This window comes from Colius striatus, chromosome 1 (genome assembly GCF_028858725.1).
Source record: "Colius striatus isolate bColStr4 chromosome 1, bColStr4.1.hap1, whole genome shotgun sequence".
Taxonomy (NCBI): Eukaryota; Metazoa; Chordata; class Aves; order Coliiformes; family Coliidae; genus Colius; species Colius striatus.
Window position 1 is genome coordinate 156,675,198 of NC_084759.1, and position 15,403 is coordinate 156,690,600.

At 38.9% G+C, this 15,403-nt stretch overlaps 1 protein-coding gene across 1 annotated transcript in view; it reads left to right on the forward strand.

Annotated features, from left to right (window-relative positions):
* The window catches only part of NUP205 (nucleoporin 205), a 51,317-nt gene extending 37,358 nt beyond the window's left edge, over positions 1–13,959 (forward strand). The window contains exons 29-43 of the mRNA XM_062014927.1: positions 1,013–1,283; positions 1,711–1,809; positions 2,954–3,102; positions 3,853–4,044; positions 4,249–4,370; positions 5,420–5,558; positions 5,759–5,885; positions 6,862–6,938; positions 8,357–8,485; positions 9,153–9,279; positions 10,000–10,166; positions 10,565–10,688; positions 11,589–11,717; positions 12,417–12,490; positions 13,623–13,959. Coding sequence (XP_061870911.1) covers positions 1,013–1,283; positions 1,711–1,809; positions 2,954–3,102; positions 3,853–4,044; positions 4,249–4,370; positions 5,420–5,558; positions 5,759–5,885; positions 6,862–6,938; positions 8,357–8,485; positions 9,153–9,279; positions 10,000–10,166; positions 10,565–10,688; positions 11,589–11,717; positions 12,417–12,490; positions 13,623–13,775 — 2,079 coding nt within the window. The 3' untranslated portion in view covers positions 13,776–13,959. The remainder of the gene's footprint in view (positions 1–1,012; positions 1,284–1,710; positions 1,810–2,953; positions 3,103–3,852; positions 4,045–4,248; positions 4,371–5,419; positions 5,559–5,758; positions 5,886–6,861; positions 6,939–8,356; positions 8,486–9,152; positions 9,280–9,999; positions 10,167–10,564; positions 10,689–11,588; positions 11,718–12,416; positions 12,491–13,622) is intronic.
* Positions 13,960–15,403: the final 1,444 nt, after the last annotated feature.

Consider the following 15,403-nt stretch of genomic DNA (forward strand, 5'->3'; position numbering starts at 1 on the left):
GACAAAATTTAATGAAGGATCCTGTTATTGTTTACTCTGCTAGGTCATTGTTTTTTTCTTTGGTGTGAGAGTTATGCTACTTGTAGTTTTTTTTACTATACATGTTATGTTTTGAGAAATAGATATGAAAATGTTACATTTTTTCAAGTAAAAAGTAACTTTTTAAATTTTTGTTCTGATGGTTGTTTTTTCCATTATTTTTTTCTGTAGGAATTTTCTGAAAACCCTTTGTAGTAGAATGCTGGTTTTGGTTTTTATGTGAACAAAAAAGGGAGGCCTTTGCTAGTAGGAGAAATTTCTTTCCTAAGGTCTTTATAGAGCACAAATTTCAGGCTTAAATTTTCTGTAATAATTTTTAAAGAATATTTTTGTTAATTTTACAAAACAGTTATTGCTGTTTTCTTTTGAAAATAATCAACCTCTTGTATTTAACAACTGAATTGCTTAAGAGGAAAGCTCCTGTAGTGCCAGTGACAAAGATACCAGGTTTACCTTGTAACTAATGAAGCGAACTAAATTAGTAATCATTACCTTCTCCTTAGTGTTTCTCTACATTGTCTTAATGCTCCTTTGATGCTCACTTCTTTGATGCTAACCCATTTTGAGTTTTCTAAATATCTTCACATTTTTAATGGAAATAGTTTTCTTAAATAGCTGGCAGTTGTTCTTTCCCTAGCTTAGGTTTAGATGTTTTGCTAATAAAGCAACTCAGATGTCAGCATGTTCCTTCCCTTTTCCCTAGCCAGAATTAATCCTGCCTGTGATTTGTCTAAATAATTAAATAGGCTAATGGTCTTCTCAATTAAAATGTGTCCAGCTCATCTTTCTGAATAAGTTTCTGACATGACTGATTTTGATTTGCTGGAAATAGTGACATGTTAAAGAAAGACTTGTGAATACACAGATGAAATAGCTGTGAAAAACTAAATTAATTTCTTTAATATAGCTCATGAAAAAAGACACTTTTCTACTTAATTATTTTTGTGTGTGTTTTTTCTTCTTCTGTGTTAAGATCCTAGATGATGATGCAGCTCAGGAGCTGATGCCAGTGGTGGCAGGGGCTGTGTTCACTCTGACTGCCCACCTTAGCCAGTCTGTGAAAACCGAGCAGAAACAGCCCCTTGCACTCCCCGTGGCAGGACAGTCACAATATGCCTTGATGTTGGACAGTTCTTTTACCTCATCACCTGGCTCTGAGAGCATATCCATGGGTTTTGCTTCCATTGGTGACTCCTCTCTCCACATCATCTTAAAAAAACTGCTGGATTTCATTTTGAAAACAGGTGTGTTGAACTTTGCAGTGCATGTGTGGGACTTCCAAACATTAAGAGTAGAAAGATGGACTTTAGCTGCTTCCTGTTAGTGATGTGAGGATTTTTATGACAGTCATTTAGGTGGATCTTATGTTATTAATATAGATCTAAGTGATGTTACTAACAAGAAAAAAAATAAAGGCACATTATTTTTTAATCTAAATGATAAGCAGAAGAGAGTTGTGTAAGTTTTGCCACTTTTTCAGAGCAGCATAAACTTGAGTTTACTCACAAATACGTTTTTATGTGGATGGTAGAATTCTGACTTAAGAAATATATTGGGTTTATTTATTTCTGCTAGCATTGTTGTAAGAAAGTTGTATGAAGTGCTGGTGGAAGATAGTGTTAAGGAATTTAAATCTATTTGATTTTCATTATGAATGTTTCTTGTGAACAGGTGGTGGCTTCCAGAGAGTGAGGACACACCTTTATGGGTCACTGCTTTATTATTTGCAGATTGCCCAGAGACCAGATGAACCAGACACTTTAGAAGCAGGTATGATCTAATTGTCTTTTGAAAATGAACAACAACAAAAAATATTTAACCCTGAAAGCTATAGTTTCCATATGCTGACTTGTCTTCTGGAAATAGGTTGTGTAGAGAGAAATTGTTTTTCTCAAAGAGCCTCTGAAATCAGTTACTTATGCTAAATGATGCAAATGTTTCTCACTTCTGACCTGTCTAGCTCCGTATGCATTCAAAATGTATTATTCTTAAGATATCATTAAATTTATGACTTCTAGCACTAAAGAAGCGTCCATTTAAAGCTATGCATCATAACTACAAAATTATCTCAAAGGACTGGAGATTACTTGGACCTCCATGAGAACAGTGACAGTTAAAGAAATATATTGCTTTTACATCTGTATGTACACTCACACCACAGTGATCCTATTTAGAAAACCAAACGAAACCCAACATTATTTAATGTTCTTTCTGGTTATTTAGCTGAAGACTCATAGGAACAAAACAAACAAAAAACATACCCTTAATACCCTGCCCCAAAAAGACAGACAGGTGCTGCCTGTGAGCTTATGATGAAGATCACGTTGTCTGTGTTAGTGGCTTAAATACTTGATTTGTCAGTGTTTCTAAGTATTATTTGATCTTAGAGCTTGGACAGAGATTGAAAAACAAACTTGGGGCTGGTACCTGTGCTTGCAAACTCTTACTGCTATTACTTGATCAGCATTTTGAGCCACAATAGTAAAAGTGTCTTTGAATTTATTATGACCCTTTTGTAGTTTATTGCTATCTTTGGATTCAGACTTTTCCCTCTTAAGTCACCTTGTCTGCTACCCTGCAAAACTGAGTATTTTGGTCCAAGTGAAAGTTTTTTGTTCTTAGTCTGCTTAGAATTATTCTAAGATTCAACACCTGTAATGTAGAACATATATTTGCAAGAGTGGTGTGTGTATATAGGCACACATGTTTTTTTCTACTGGCTGGCCTGTGTGTCGTACTCAGGAAAGAATGAGTTTGTAGGAAAATATTTGTACTACAGTCAAAAACCCTGTCTGTTGTTTGAGGTGTTTCTGTTGCAAGACAGAATACCCTGAAGCACGTAGCCTCAACTATACTGTAGCTAAGCTAATGATAAGCTTCCCATTTTTGCATTTTTCATTTTTCTGTTTTGCAGCTAAAAAAACAATGTGGGAACGTCTGACAGCTCCTGAAGATGCGTTCAGTAAATTGCAGCGAGAAAACATGGCGATTATTGAGAGCTATGGGGCAGCTCTCATGGAGGTGGTCTGTCGGGATGCTTGTGATGGTCATGAGATAGGCCGGGTAAATAAATCTGTTCCTTTGCAATCCATGTTCCATTTGATTTAAAGAACATTTTACTACTGTGCAGAAAAGGGAAATTCCTTGAGGCAGAACTAGAATATTTGTTGCAGATACTTAATCTCTTTCATGTTTCTGTCCTCCCACTCATCCTTCAAGCTGTCAAAAGTAGGGGCATTCATGCATATTAATTTTTTTTCCCAAAAGGCTACGTGTCCTATAGCAGCAAGAAGTGCTTCAAAAGATTGTAGGTGTGAACTGCTGTGGCATTTATTTGTTACTATTTTTAAATCACAGAATTACTAGTTTATTTTCCCACTTCAGGAAGATTTGGTGACTTCAGGAAGAAATATTTTCTGATAATATTCTGAAATGTTTTCTGATCTCCTTCAACGGACAGGAATCTAGTCAGAGTGCAAACTGGTTTTAAATGTCAGTAGTGGTTGTAGCAATATTTCATTGAAATATTTTGGCATAGTTACTGTTCAACAATATCTGGAATATTTTGTTAAAGAATAACACAGAAAAGATAATTGGCTCATGCTGTACTGAAATGGCAAGAAATCTTAAAATATTTTCCATGTAAAGGATTGCAGTGGTAGTACAGGAATGCATTTTGCTTTTAAGAAGCTGTTAAAAGAAACTGCTTAACATTTCATATTTCTTGATTTTTTTTTAAATCTCTTTGATCTCATAGATTTAATTCTGTTTTGATTTTTATGTTATTCTTGTTTTTTTCTTCCCCCATTCCAGATGCTGGCATTGGCTTTGCTCGATCGGATTGTTTCAGTAGACAAGCAACAGCAGTGGCTGTTGTATCTCTCCAATAGTGGCTACCTGAAGGTGCTTGTGGATAGCCTAGCAGATGATGATCTGACTCTTCAGAGCTTGCTCACGCCTCAGGCCCCTTTACTTAAAGCCTTGTACACCTATGAGTCCAAAATGGTAATAGTACTTCAGAAACCACTTTATGATATGGTGGTGTTTCTTTAAATAAAGAATTGTTTGTCTGTACTTCACATTGGTTGAACTTGGAGATGTTTTGTAAAAGTAATAGTATTTGAAATGGTGTTAAAATCAAGAGAGGAAGTAGTCATAGTAAGTCTCACTGTGAGTCTCCAATACTTACTCTTCTCTACTCTCTCCTAGGCATTCCTCACTAGAGTAGCTAAAAGTCAGCAAGGAGCATTAGAGCTGTTACGGTCTGGAGTGATTGTGAGGCTGGCTCAGTGTCAAGTGTATGACATGCGACCTGAAACAGACCATCAGAGGTAAGTCTCAGTTCCCTGGCTGATTTTGAAACTGTAGTACAGTCTTGCAAGCATGCAATGTCTTTTCATAGCCACAAGTCTTCTGAGCAGGTATTTGTGGATGTATTCTTTCTCTTTTTCTGTGTTTCTTTAACCCATCAGTTCAGTTTAAAACTTCCTTTTATCAAGGGAAAAAGTCCAAATAAATGGATGTAAAGTTATGCTTGCATGTCCGCTTACTTATGGCTATGTAGAATCTTATTTGTTTGATACCTTAGACAGGAATTGTGTAATTATTATTACTGTGTCGTTTAGACTGTAATTTTTGAGAAACAGACTCCATTGTAACCTCATTTTTGGGACTTTGCAGTTGGTGAACAAAAAGTGCAGAGTTTGTCCTCCCCTGTAAAGCACTAATGAGAGAGCAGTGAAGTAAATGCTATTTCAGAAATATTTTGTGTTATGTTTAAAACATAACAGATTTCTTGACGTGTTGCCATGTTGTTGTGAGATGACCAAGAGAAGATCTGAGAGAAGGAAGTGACATACTTACAGGGAAATCACCTAGGCTGATTTCACACCTCAGTCCTTGCTTTAAATTTGTAGTTCTTAATGACACACTAGGAGTTTAAGACTGAGACAAGTACTCTGTTTAAAATGTGCCAATGAGATGTATAAGATTTTATGAAGCCTACAGGGCTTTTGTTGCTTTAGAATTAAGCACACCTCTTCCTAAAATATTTGAGAATATTTGGTTTTGTACATAAATAAAATCCTATGACAAAGATATCTGATTGAACATAATATAGTACAAAGACCTAGTTTTCTCTGCTTAGAGAAAATGTCTAGCAGCTTTCTAGGTAAATTGCCACAACTGTGTGTCATAAAGTTGTTGCTTTTCCAATACAAATTTAGTTCAAGGACACATCTATTACTGACATATGAATGTTTACAGGCTCTTGAAGGTGATGGTAGGCTTAAGCTTTGCCTTACTAGTGGGATTCACTTTTCTTGCATTACTTAATCTTTTTTCTTTTTTTTCCTTCCCATTTCTTTTTAAACCTCTTAAGCATGTACGGAATGAGAGACCCCCCAGTCTTCATTCCTGCTCCAGTGGAACGTTATCGCCAGATTCTTCTTCCAGCTCTTCAGCTGTGCCAAGTGATCCTCACATCCAGCATGGCACAACACTTGCAAGCAGCAGGACAGGTAAGTTCCGAAAGATGCTAAAGTGTCAGTGTTACTGCTCATTCAGAGAAATTATGTGTCCTTTTACTGCGCAAAAAATACTGTCCTCACTGGTATGGGAAATCACTTTAGAATTCTCCAAAAGTAAAAGCATTGCTTCCTCTCTGCTCACTGTTAAATTTTGAGTCATTAATATTTTCCCTTTCCTTCTTGTGGTACAGGTTTTGCAGTTTCTAATTTCCCATTCAGATGCTATCCAGGCAATCCTGAGGTGTCAAGATGTTAGTGTTGGATCTCTCCAGGAGCTGGCTTCCCTGACAGGAATCATCAGCAAGGCAGCTTTGCCTGGTAGGAACTGCAGTTTTGAAATCTCTTAGCCCCATCTGCATGGATATGAGACTTTGTTTTCTATGAAGAAATAATTAAGACATATAAGGGAATATCTACTACAATATATAACTTTCTTGACTTGTAGAAGAGTTCTGGGGAAAGTAAAGAAATGTTAAATAATTATCCTTGAAGTATGGTAGATTTGCAGTGGACATAAAGCCCTTATCATGCATTTGACTTACTATTTTCTTTTCATTTTGCTACCTGTCAGTATTTTTTAATCTTTGAGATGACTTGCAAATAGTAACGTTCAAAGTGCATGAGGTATCTTCAAAAAGTATTTTCATTCAGCAAATTCTGTGACTTAGGAAATGAAGACAGAGGATTGTTTGCATACCCATATCTCTGTTAATGTCTCCTGTATTTTCATTTATTTGAAAAAGAAAGCTCCCAGGAAGAAGCACTGTGAGGAAGCATGCTGACATTTCTCTTGGGTGACTTATCTTCACAGAGGACTAATAATTACTGTGATGGATATAGTGATTTCTTCTGCATGCCACAAGACTTGCTTACCATTTCAAAATGACTATTTTGATTTAATGGCTTTCATCGTTTGGGAGGGATGTCTAACTATGACAGAAAGGAATGCAGGCTGTAGGGCTGTAGGTTGAGCCCAAGTGTTTCTTTGCTTATAGTATACTGAGCTTTCCACAACAGCTGCAGTTTTCATGCTTTACCTCCCTTCCACTTCTCCCCACCCCACCCCCACCTTTTAATTACTTAGCAGAACAGTAAGGTACATACTCTCAAGCCTCTTCTGGTAGCAGCATTCATACCTTAACGTTTTCCTCAAACAATGTAACAAATGTTTGGCTGATTTTGTTCTGATCAGTGCTTGTATTTAACTTATATACTGCTTAAGTCTGTTTTCTTGGGGGGAAAAAACCCAACCAAACACCAAACCAGTTAATTTAATGGGTGTATCTTTTATCAGGAGTGCTAAGTGAGCTGGACATTGGCGTTAGCGAAGGGACGCAGATGGAGCTGCAAGGACATATAGGCCGATTTCAGGTAAAAAAGTTGTATTTAACATTTGTCCATTTAGAATTGTGTATGTGGATGAGTTTCTTCCTAGTTTTCTATTCTGACTAGTAGCAGTTACGAAAGGGATGTTTTCCACCAAGAAGAATGTGTGGTGGTTTGGGGTTTTTTTTTGGGTGTTGGGGCCTGTCTGTGTGCGAGTGTGGTGGTTTCTGTGGTGTGTGTTTCTGGGAAGTTGGTTTTTTGGGATTTTGATGTGGTTTTGTTTCTTTTTTTTTTTTTTCCCCACCACCAACGAAGAACAAAAGCTAACATTTGGCAGCATCACAGTTGCATCAGACACTTGATTTCCCTCCCTGATTCACCTCATGTGGAAGCAAAAAAGAATTTGAGGTCCATGCAAAGTGACATAACACAGAAATACTGTTACCACTTTTGCCACAAGCATGTCTCCAGCTCAGCAACTGGGAGTATCAAACATGCTAGTGTTTAATTTCTTTGCTACCCTTTTAAAAATAATCCTGATTTACAAACCAGAATGAAAACCAAGACAGATTAAGTCTTGCTCAAAAGCTGTCACAGCAGACCTCTTCACAGCTCATCATTCAGCAGCCAGCAATGTTTTCGAGGCTTTGTTGTTCCTGCGAGCAGAAGAAATATTTCATTGAAAACTCTCTGTAGAAAGGGCTGCCCTTTAGTCTGTTATTGTAACTTTTCCTCTAGCTTGTCCTACTGTTTTCATCAAATAATAAAAGGATTTAAATGTTTTACTCTTCCCCAAAAGTAATTACCAAGAATTTTTTATGAAATAGTATTTCATATACTACTATCTTTTTTTGTCATTCCACACAAAACTGACTTATAGTCTGAGTTGCTTTGATGATCTTAACAGCCACATGTGGACTAAACCAGAATTTGTTGGTTGTTACTTCTTTTTGTGAAGCTATTGAATTGGAAGGTTCCTGTGTGACCTGATCTAGGTGAAGCTGCTTGTGCAGGGAGGTTGGACTAGGTGATCTCTAAAGATCCCTTCCAGCCCCTAACATTTTGTGATTCTATGAGTCTATGAATTGGGTTTTGCACTCTACTTTTATGGACCTTATTAGCTTCATATCCAGATTTTCTTAGGATAAGGAGCTTTAAGCAGGAATGAGTAAACTTTAAAATGTCATTGGTGCTAGAAAGTAAAATAGTCTGTAAGACACATAAGACAGAGTTGTGCACTTAATTGCATTAATTTCTAAAGGAACTGTTATAGGTAGCTATTAACTTTTAAGTTAATTAGAGGTGACTTAAAACATTCTGTTTTCAAAATTGTAATTTTGTTTAAGTTTTATCTGCATTGCTCTCTTGCTCTTGTGTTTTAAGGGATACGTATCACTTAAGTTGAAAGAATCACGCGCTTCATTTGTTGGTATACTAATGAAAATGTTAATTTCTTTCTACAGCGCCAGTGCCTGGGACTTCTAAGTCGGTTTGGTGTTTCAGACAGACTGCGTCAGTTTAAACTCCAAGATGATAATGCAGAGGGAGACAGAGTGAACAAGAGGGATGAAATCGAGTTGGCCATGCAACAGGTAAGAACTCAAGAAGCTGTTAAAACCTTCTGTCTCAGATTGTGACACTTTACCTGCCGTGCAGATTAGTTGTCATACTTTAATATGACAGTGGTAATGCTCTAGGCAGGTTTTAGTTTGGTATAGGATCCCACATTTTATTTCTATTTAAAGTAAACCTTGAAAACTTGGTTGCTTAAATTTGCATTAGGAACTGTCACTGTTTTGGACACAGACTGTTAATTTCAAAGCCTTAAATTGATCAGAAATTTTAAAAATTAAGGTTGGGTATGGAGGGCAATGGTTAAACCTGACTGAGAGTCAAAGGGGCCTTAAAATTGACCAAAAGTTACCTAGGAGGTTTGAGAAGGAGGCAAGGTTGCAAGTCACAGAATCACAGTCTTTAGGGTTGGAGGGGACCTTGAAGTATCATCTAGTCCAACCCCCCTCCTAGTGCTGGACCTCCTAGAACAGGTCACACAGGAAATCATACAGGTGGGTTTTGAATGTCTCCAGAGAAGGAGACTCCCCTTGAAATAGAAGCAGTTACTTGACCGGAAAACAGAATCGTCACATTCTAGTGAAGACGGGGGCAAAACATGTTGTTTATTGACATTTATCCATTTAAAATGTAATGCTCCAAAGCCTGTAGCTATTGTAACTGACATGCTGTCACTTTTTTTGGCAGATCTGTGCAAACGTGATGGAATACTGTGAGTCACTGATGTTGCAAAGCGCCCCCAGTTTTCAGCACACCGTTTGTCTGTTTACTCCCAGCCTGTCAGAATCAACCAACCGAGATGGGTCTCGACAGGGTGAGATTTTTGGCTTGCTATTTTATGAAACTGAGTAGTGTGACATTTTGGCTAGTAGAAAACAATGAATCAGAGGTTATAGTTTCACATATGTTTTAAGTCACTTTATGCCCGTACTGTAGCTGCCCATTTTCTAATTCTGAAACACATGCCTGAACAGCTTTGCACTGAGCCAATCTGGGAAACTCAGCCAAATCCAAGTTAAAACAAATGTGACCAAAATATCCTAATTCAATTTCCATGGCAGTCTCAGAAACACATATATCAGTAAAAAACCCAAAAGTGCATGTAGATAAGACAGGGGAAGGTGAGGATTTCGCGTTTTTACCATCTGTGCTGGATTATATTATTTGAAAGTAAGACCTTACTTAAGAATGTATTTTGAAACTGACTAGAACGCTTCATTATGCCACATGTCAAGAGTTTACAGTGTGCTGTTAGGCAACTGAGTGGTTGAAGTATTTAAATGGTAAGTCTTCTGGTCTAGTTCCACTTCTTGCGTTACATGCAGTACTACACTGTGCTGACTGCCTTCCAGTAGGTACTTCAGCCACAGAACTTTTTGCCTAGACTTTTATTTGTGTTACTTCTGACATAAAAGTATAAATATAAGCTTGCCAGTGCTTTTGTGTCCCTCATTACTTAATTAACAGAGAGCATACCTTACTGATTTCTGTTAACTTTTTTTTAAACATTATAAGTCGTTCATATCTTTTCTAGATACACAAGCACCAGTGGTCCCATACTGGCACTTGCCTGGCTTGGGCATTATCGTCTACCTGCTGAAGCAGAGCACCAGTGATTTCTTCAGTTACTATGATAGTCATCGTCAGAGTGTTAACAAACTGCAAAATGTGGAACAGCTGCCACCAGATGAAATAAAAGAGGTAATAGTTCTTCTGACTTTGCAGTCTCTGTATGGTTTGTAACTTAGATGTAGCTGTAGCAGATTCCAAAGCATCTTAGACAAGTAAATAGTTTCAGTTGTTGAGCATATTCCATTCTGCTTGTGATGAAACGGTCTGTAGAATGAGAGACTTAAAATTTTGAGGAAAATATTGGTCTTAACTGAAAGTTACAATTTTCATTGTACTTGCTTGGGGATGCATTTAATTTGTCCATTTTTTGGTCAGCAAGCTTATGCAAATCAAAATAAAGTGCACAGTTTTGAAGAAATAGTAGCTGACAAGGAAGTTCTAGGTATTGATAACAATTCTGTTTGCTTATTTCTTTTGATGCTCCGTGACTTGCTACAGTCTTCTTGTTTTTCCTCTTCTTAATACAGCTGTGTCAGTCAGTTATGCCAGCTGGGGTTGACAAAATCTCCACTTCCCAAAAATATGTCTTGGCGAGGCGACGTCTGGTGAAGCTGATAAACAACCGAGCCAAGCTGCTTTCTCTCTGCTCCTGTATCCTTCTGAAACTGAAATGACCCTCAAGGTGATGCTCCAGAAAAGCAGAGAAAGAGGAACAAGTTCCTTCTACCTAAATTTCTGACCCCTTTGAACAACACTTTTTTGCAGAAAGGAGATATGACATACTGAAAGTTAAATTAGTAAGAGGGTGTTGTTCTGCTGTCATCAGAATGTAAATATTTTCACATTAGTAATTCTCATCATGGAGACTCTGCAAAGACTTTCTGTAACATTATAATGGAGGAGTTATTACAGCCCTTCAATTCAGTGTCCAGACCTACTATTCACATATGTTCAAGTGTGGTGGAAGAAATGTTTCGAAAAATAATTTTGAGGTGCCTGTCAGAGCAACTGGAGTTTCCAGTCTCATTGGCAGCCTTGCATAACTCGAGTGTCATAAACACCAGTAATTCTGTGGAAATTACTAGTCACTCACACAATAATTGTCTGCAGCAGATCAGAATTTTCCTCTGAAACCCACTTTGGGAAAGATGTTCTCTTGCAGACTTAATTGTTGTAACTTCAGATGTTACTGCCATCTCCAGCTTGATAACCTCAGCTTTCATCTGCCCTCTCTGCAACTGAGCTGTTGTTACAAATCACATGAGCACTCGTATCCTGCTCTGGTGCAGAGTGGTGGTTTAAGGGCTCTTTGGGGTGAGCAGCAGCAGTGATTGCAGTGATGTAGCCAGTGCTACACTGAGGCAGGTAAGGAGAGTGCAATCGGCCCATTGCCAGGCCATAGCAGTGGTGGTGAGAAGGTTCTGCTCGAGGAGGTGACAGATGGTTGAGCTTACAACTTCAGCTGCTTCAAAGTGTGTAAATACGCTCATAGGGCAAATGTACAATCAAAAGATGGCAAAATTGGACTCCTTCACTTAGATATGTTTACAGATATTATAGAGACATGTCTCTTTGTTCTTTGGCGTCACCTGGAACACTATCTACTGCATTGCACACCTGCTGACTCCCAGGACCCACTGCTGTCCTCCAGGATGTCATTTAATAAAGGAAGGCTGCAAGGTAAAATCTACGAAAGTACCTTCAAATAACTTCGGACAAGTAACTGTAAAACTGATTTGCTACTATTAATATTTTGCCACTTATATTTAATAAAAGAGAATCTGTTTGGATTTGGAATACCTTTAGATCTTCTGCTGGAGAACTGGCAGTATAGATATTGTTGAGTCATAGACTTCTGCATTTTGTCTGTTACACATAACCTCCAAAGGAAAGTAGAATTAGCTCTTTTTATTTCTGTTGTTCAAACCAAGTGAAGTTCAAATGATATAATCAGATTAGTGATTCAAAACAATTTACAGGAAAATATTTCAATGCAATAATCTGAGTAAATTAAGAACTAAAATTAGTTTCAGTAGTTTTAAAAGTATTTTTTAGGCACCATTGATTCACAAGAAGATTTTAAGTTTTAATCTTGGTTTAGATTTTTTTTTTAATCAAAAATAGGAATGGAAGGAAGTCAGAAAGGGAGAAGTGATCTGGAAGAGAGCTTTTTGCTTAAAGTGCCATGTTGTGTGATCAAAATTATTTATGTCTTAACATATTTTCTCTAAATCATTTAAGTCGAAAAATTAGAGTAACTACTCATGCACAAGTTTACTGAGCAGTCTGGAACACCGTGTTTGAAACTCGTGACTTGATGTGGAGAAGACAGTGTGGAGCAGCCAGCTTAGTTTTAATGTCTCCTTCTTTATCAACTAGATTCCTTTGGTTCAGAGCCTAACTTGGATTTCAGTGGCGGGCTGAATCGAGTGAGCCAGCATGACATAGAACAGGTGAGATGTGAGACCCTACTGAGAAGCACCGCACACACTTCCTTGCTGTACTGCCGCTGAGTGCAGGCTGCCTGTCTGGGTTTTCCACCTCTAAACAACCTGTGGTAACACTGACTTGACGTAACTTAATTTCAGATTAACGAAATGTCTTTGAAAGACTCATGGTATGAGGGTAGGATTCCCAATTTTTTGCGATCCTGTAGCTGTTTACTGCAGTTATGCTATAGAGAGATACGATGGAAAATGGTAACAGAAACTGAGGTGACAATTAAATGTGAATCATAGAATCATAGAATGGTAGGGGTTGGAAGGGACCTTTAGAGATCATCTAGTCCAACCCCCCTGCAGAAGCAGGGTCACCTAGATCAGGTCGCATAGGAACATGTCCAGGCGGGTCTTGACCTCCAAGGAATGCTAGCAAAGAAGTAATTTGTGCTTACTCAGTGATTTAAGAGGTGGCAGAAAAAAAAGGATCATTTTTTATTAATAAATCCCACTGACATTTCTACTGCTATTTGTGCAGAAAAAAACATTGAGCTCAAACACCTGTGTAGTCTCAAGTACCTTTATGAGACCTAGAATTATAAGAACAGTTGTATGTTTTTTGTGATGAGGCACCTGCCTTTTAATTTATCCAAGATTAAAATATACAGTAACATCTTGCTAAAATACTTAGAATGTAATTAATTTTTTCCAGGGATTGTTTACATATGTGTTAATGAAAAAATGGACTCATAACGCCTAAATAGTCCTTCAAGGACTAGGAAAATTGTAATTGGAGAACGTGTTTGTATGACTGTAACTGAAGCAGCTGAACTGTAAGACTGTTTAATTCCCAAGCCAGTAATTTAATTCCTCAGACTTGGAGGGGTTGTAAAGTGGTAATACTTGGATAGTCTGTAAGTGCTCCAAGTCACTCAAAAAACCTCTGTAGAAAGGCTATCCATTAAATAATGTAGAGAGATAAACAGAAGGGAAGAAAGGATTTATTAGGGCAGTCATAAAACCCCATACTTTTGGAAGTGGCTTAGAGAATATATCATAGTGAAAGGGTTGACAGGTGATGGATAAACTGACATTCCGGAATGAGATATTTTCTGTTGATGACTGCAACAAATCTCTTGTTTCTCAGCTTCAGATTGAAGCCACGAACAGCTTTGGTGAATCTCTGCAGAAGAAGCTTCTGGACATCGAAGGATTGTACTCCAAGGTTCGGTCACGATACACTTTTATTCAAGCTCTCATTCGACGCATCCGTGGTCTCCTAAGGATATCAAGGACCTAAAAGACTTTGCTACCTATCTCTTGCCCTTTGAAACAAAAGTACTAGGGCAGGCCTTCTGGATCATCAGATTTTCATATGTTTTCTAAATAATGTCAAAAATATTTTGTTACCTTTTTTTTCTTACCCTCATGAATCAGTTTTGTGTATTCTTTCCTACTGTTCCCAGTTTCACAGGAAAAATAAAGGATGGTTTTTAACCAGGTTATGATTAATGTAAAATTTCAAGCAAGAAAGAATTCTAACGGAGGGCATAGAGGAAACAAAAGAAGTTCTGCAGCTGTGCTGAAATGACATTTATGGATGTTTTCAGAGTGGAACTGAAAGGTCTGGGTCTCTTTGTGCTTTTCTTGCTTCACAGGCAGGTTTAGTGAAAACACAGGGTTTAAGTTTCAGCACTTGAAGCCTGTGGTGTGGATTCTGTATGAAAGGTGATCATTCAGCACGGTGAACTGCTTGTTTCTGCTCCCTCTTGTCCTGCCTTTTTTCAGCTGGCAGAAGTACAAGCTGCTCCTCTTTGGACAAGTCTAGGTAACAAAGAAAATAATAACAGTATAGGGGAAAGTCATGGAAGGTGACTACCTTAGGTTTGGTCCTTATGTCTTGGGAGAGTTTTCTGTGCTGTTCTGGCTGGAACAGGAGTATAAAGGCAATAAAATGTGTGAGGAGGGAGCCAAGGTGCTTGAGTGGTAGATTGGTTCTGTAGTTAAGGATTGTTCTCATAAGAGGCATTCATGTCTCTGTCTCTTACGCAGAAAACAAACAGGGTATTGTAACCACATATTATTGACATGTTTGATTTTTACAGTTTGATTTTAAAGCCCAGTTCTCGGTGTTCCAGGTTGTTTATAATTTTACCCTTATTCATCTGCACAAAGTAATTACAGGCATTGCATCATCTTTTACTCGGGGTGATGAGAGCCCTGCTGTCAGATGATGGTTATCAGCTATTTCATAGGAGCAGCTAGATAGCAGTGGTTTCCAGAAGTGGGCTTTGTGGATTCTCAACAGAGATTTCTTTATTGTTTCTCCACCATCTCAGTGAAAAAACAGGAACTAACGTACAATTTCTTGTAAGTATAAGAATACGACTTTGGAATTCAGCTGGCTCAGAGGGATTCACTATGTTTTTGAAAACAGGGCAGGCAGCAGCTGGTTGTGTGACACTGGGGTGACGTTCTGCAGTGCTTTCATGTTGGGATGGCCTCTGTCCTTCCCTCTGCTCATGCTGGCCGGCAACTGGGGTTGTTCTCTACGCGCGGGTGGAAGTGCAACGCAGGTGGCGCTTTGCCCGCTGCGTGGGCCGTGCCCCAGCCGCTGACGCTGCGGTGCCAGCTGCGGTAGCCCAGGGCTCCCGAGGCCGTGTGTAGCGGGCGGGTGCGTGGCGGCGGCCTGCAGCCCCGCTCGGCTGCTGTAGCTGTCAGACGCGCGGGCGCAGCCGCGACGAGCGCTGCCGAGCCCCGGGAGGGGGCGGTGACGCGGCGCTGTGGCACCCGCGAGCCCCGCCCCCCTCAGCGCCTCAGCCCGCGCTTCCGCCGCCGCAGATTCGTCACGTTTCTTCGTCCCGCTGTGTTATTTTTCAGCCTCTCCGTCTGTCCGCCGCCCGGGTGCATCGGCACAAGCGCAGGGCG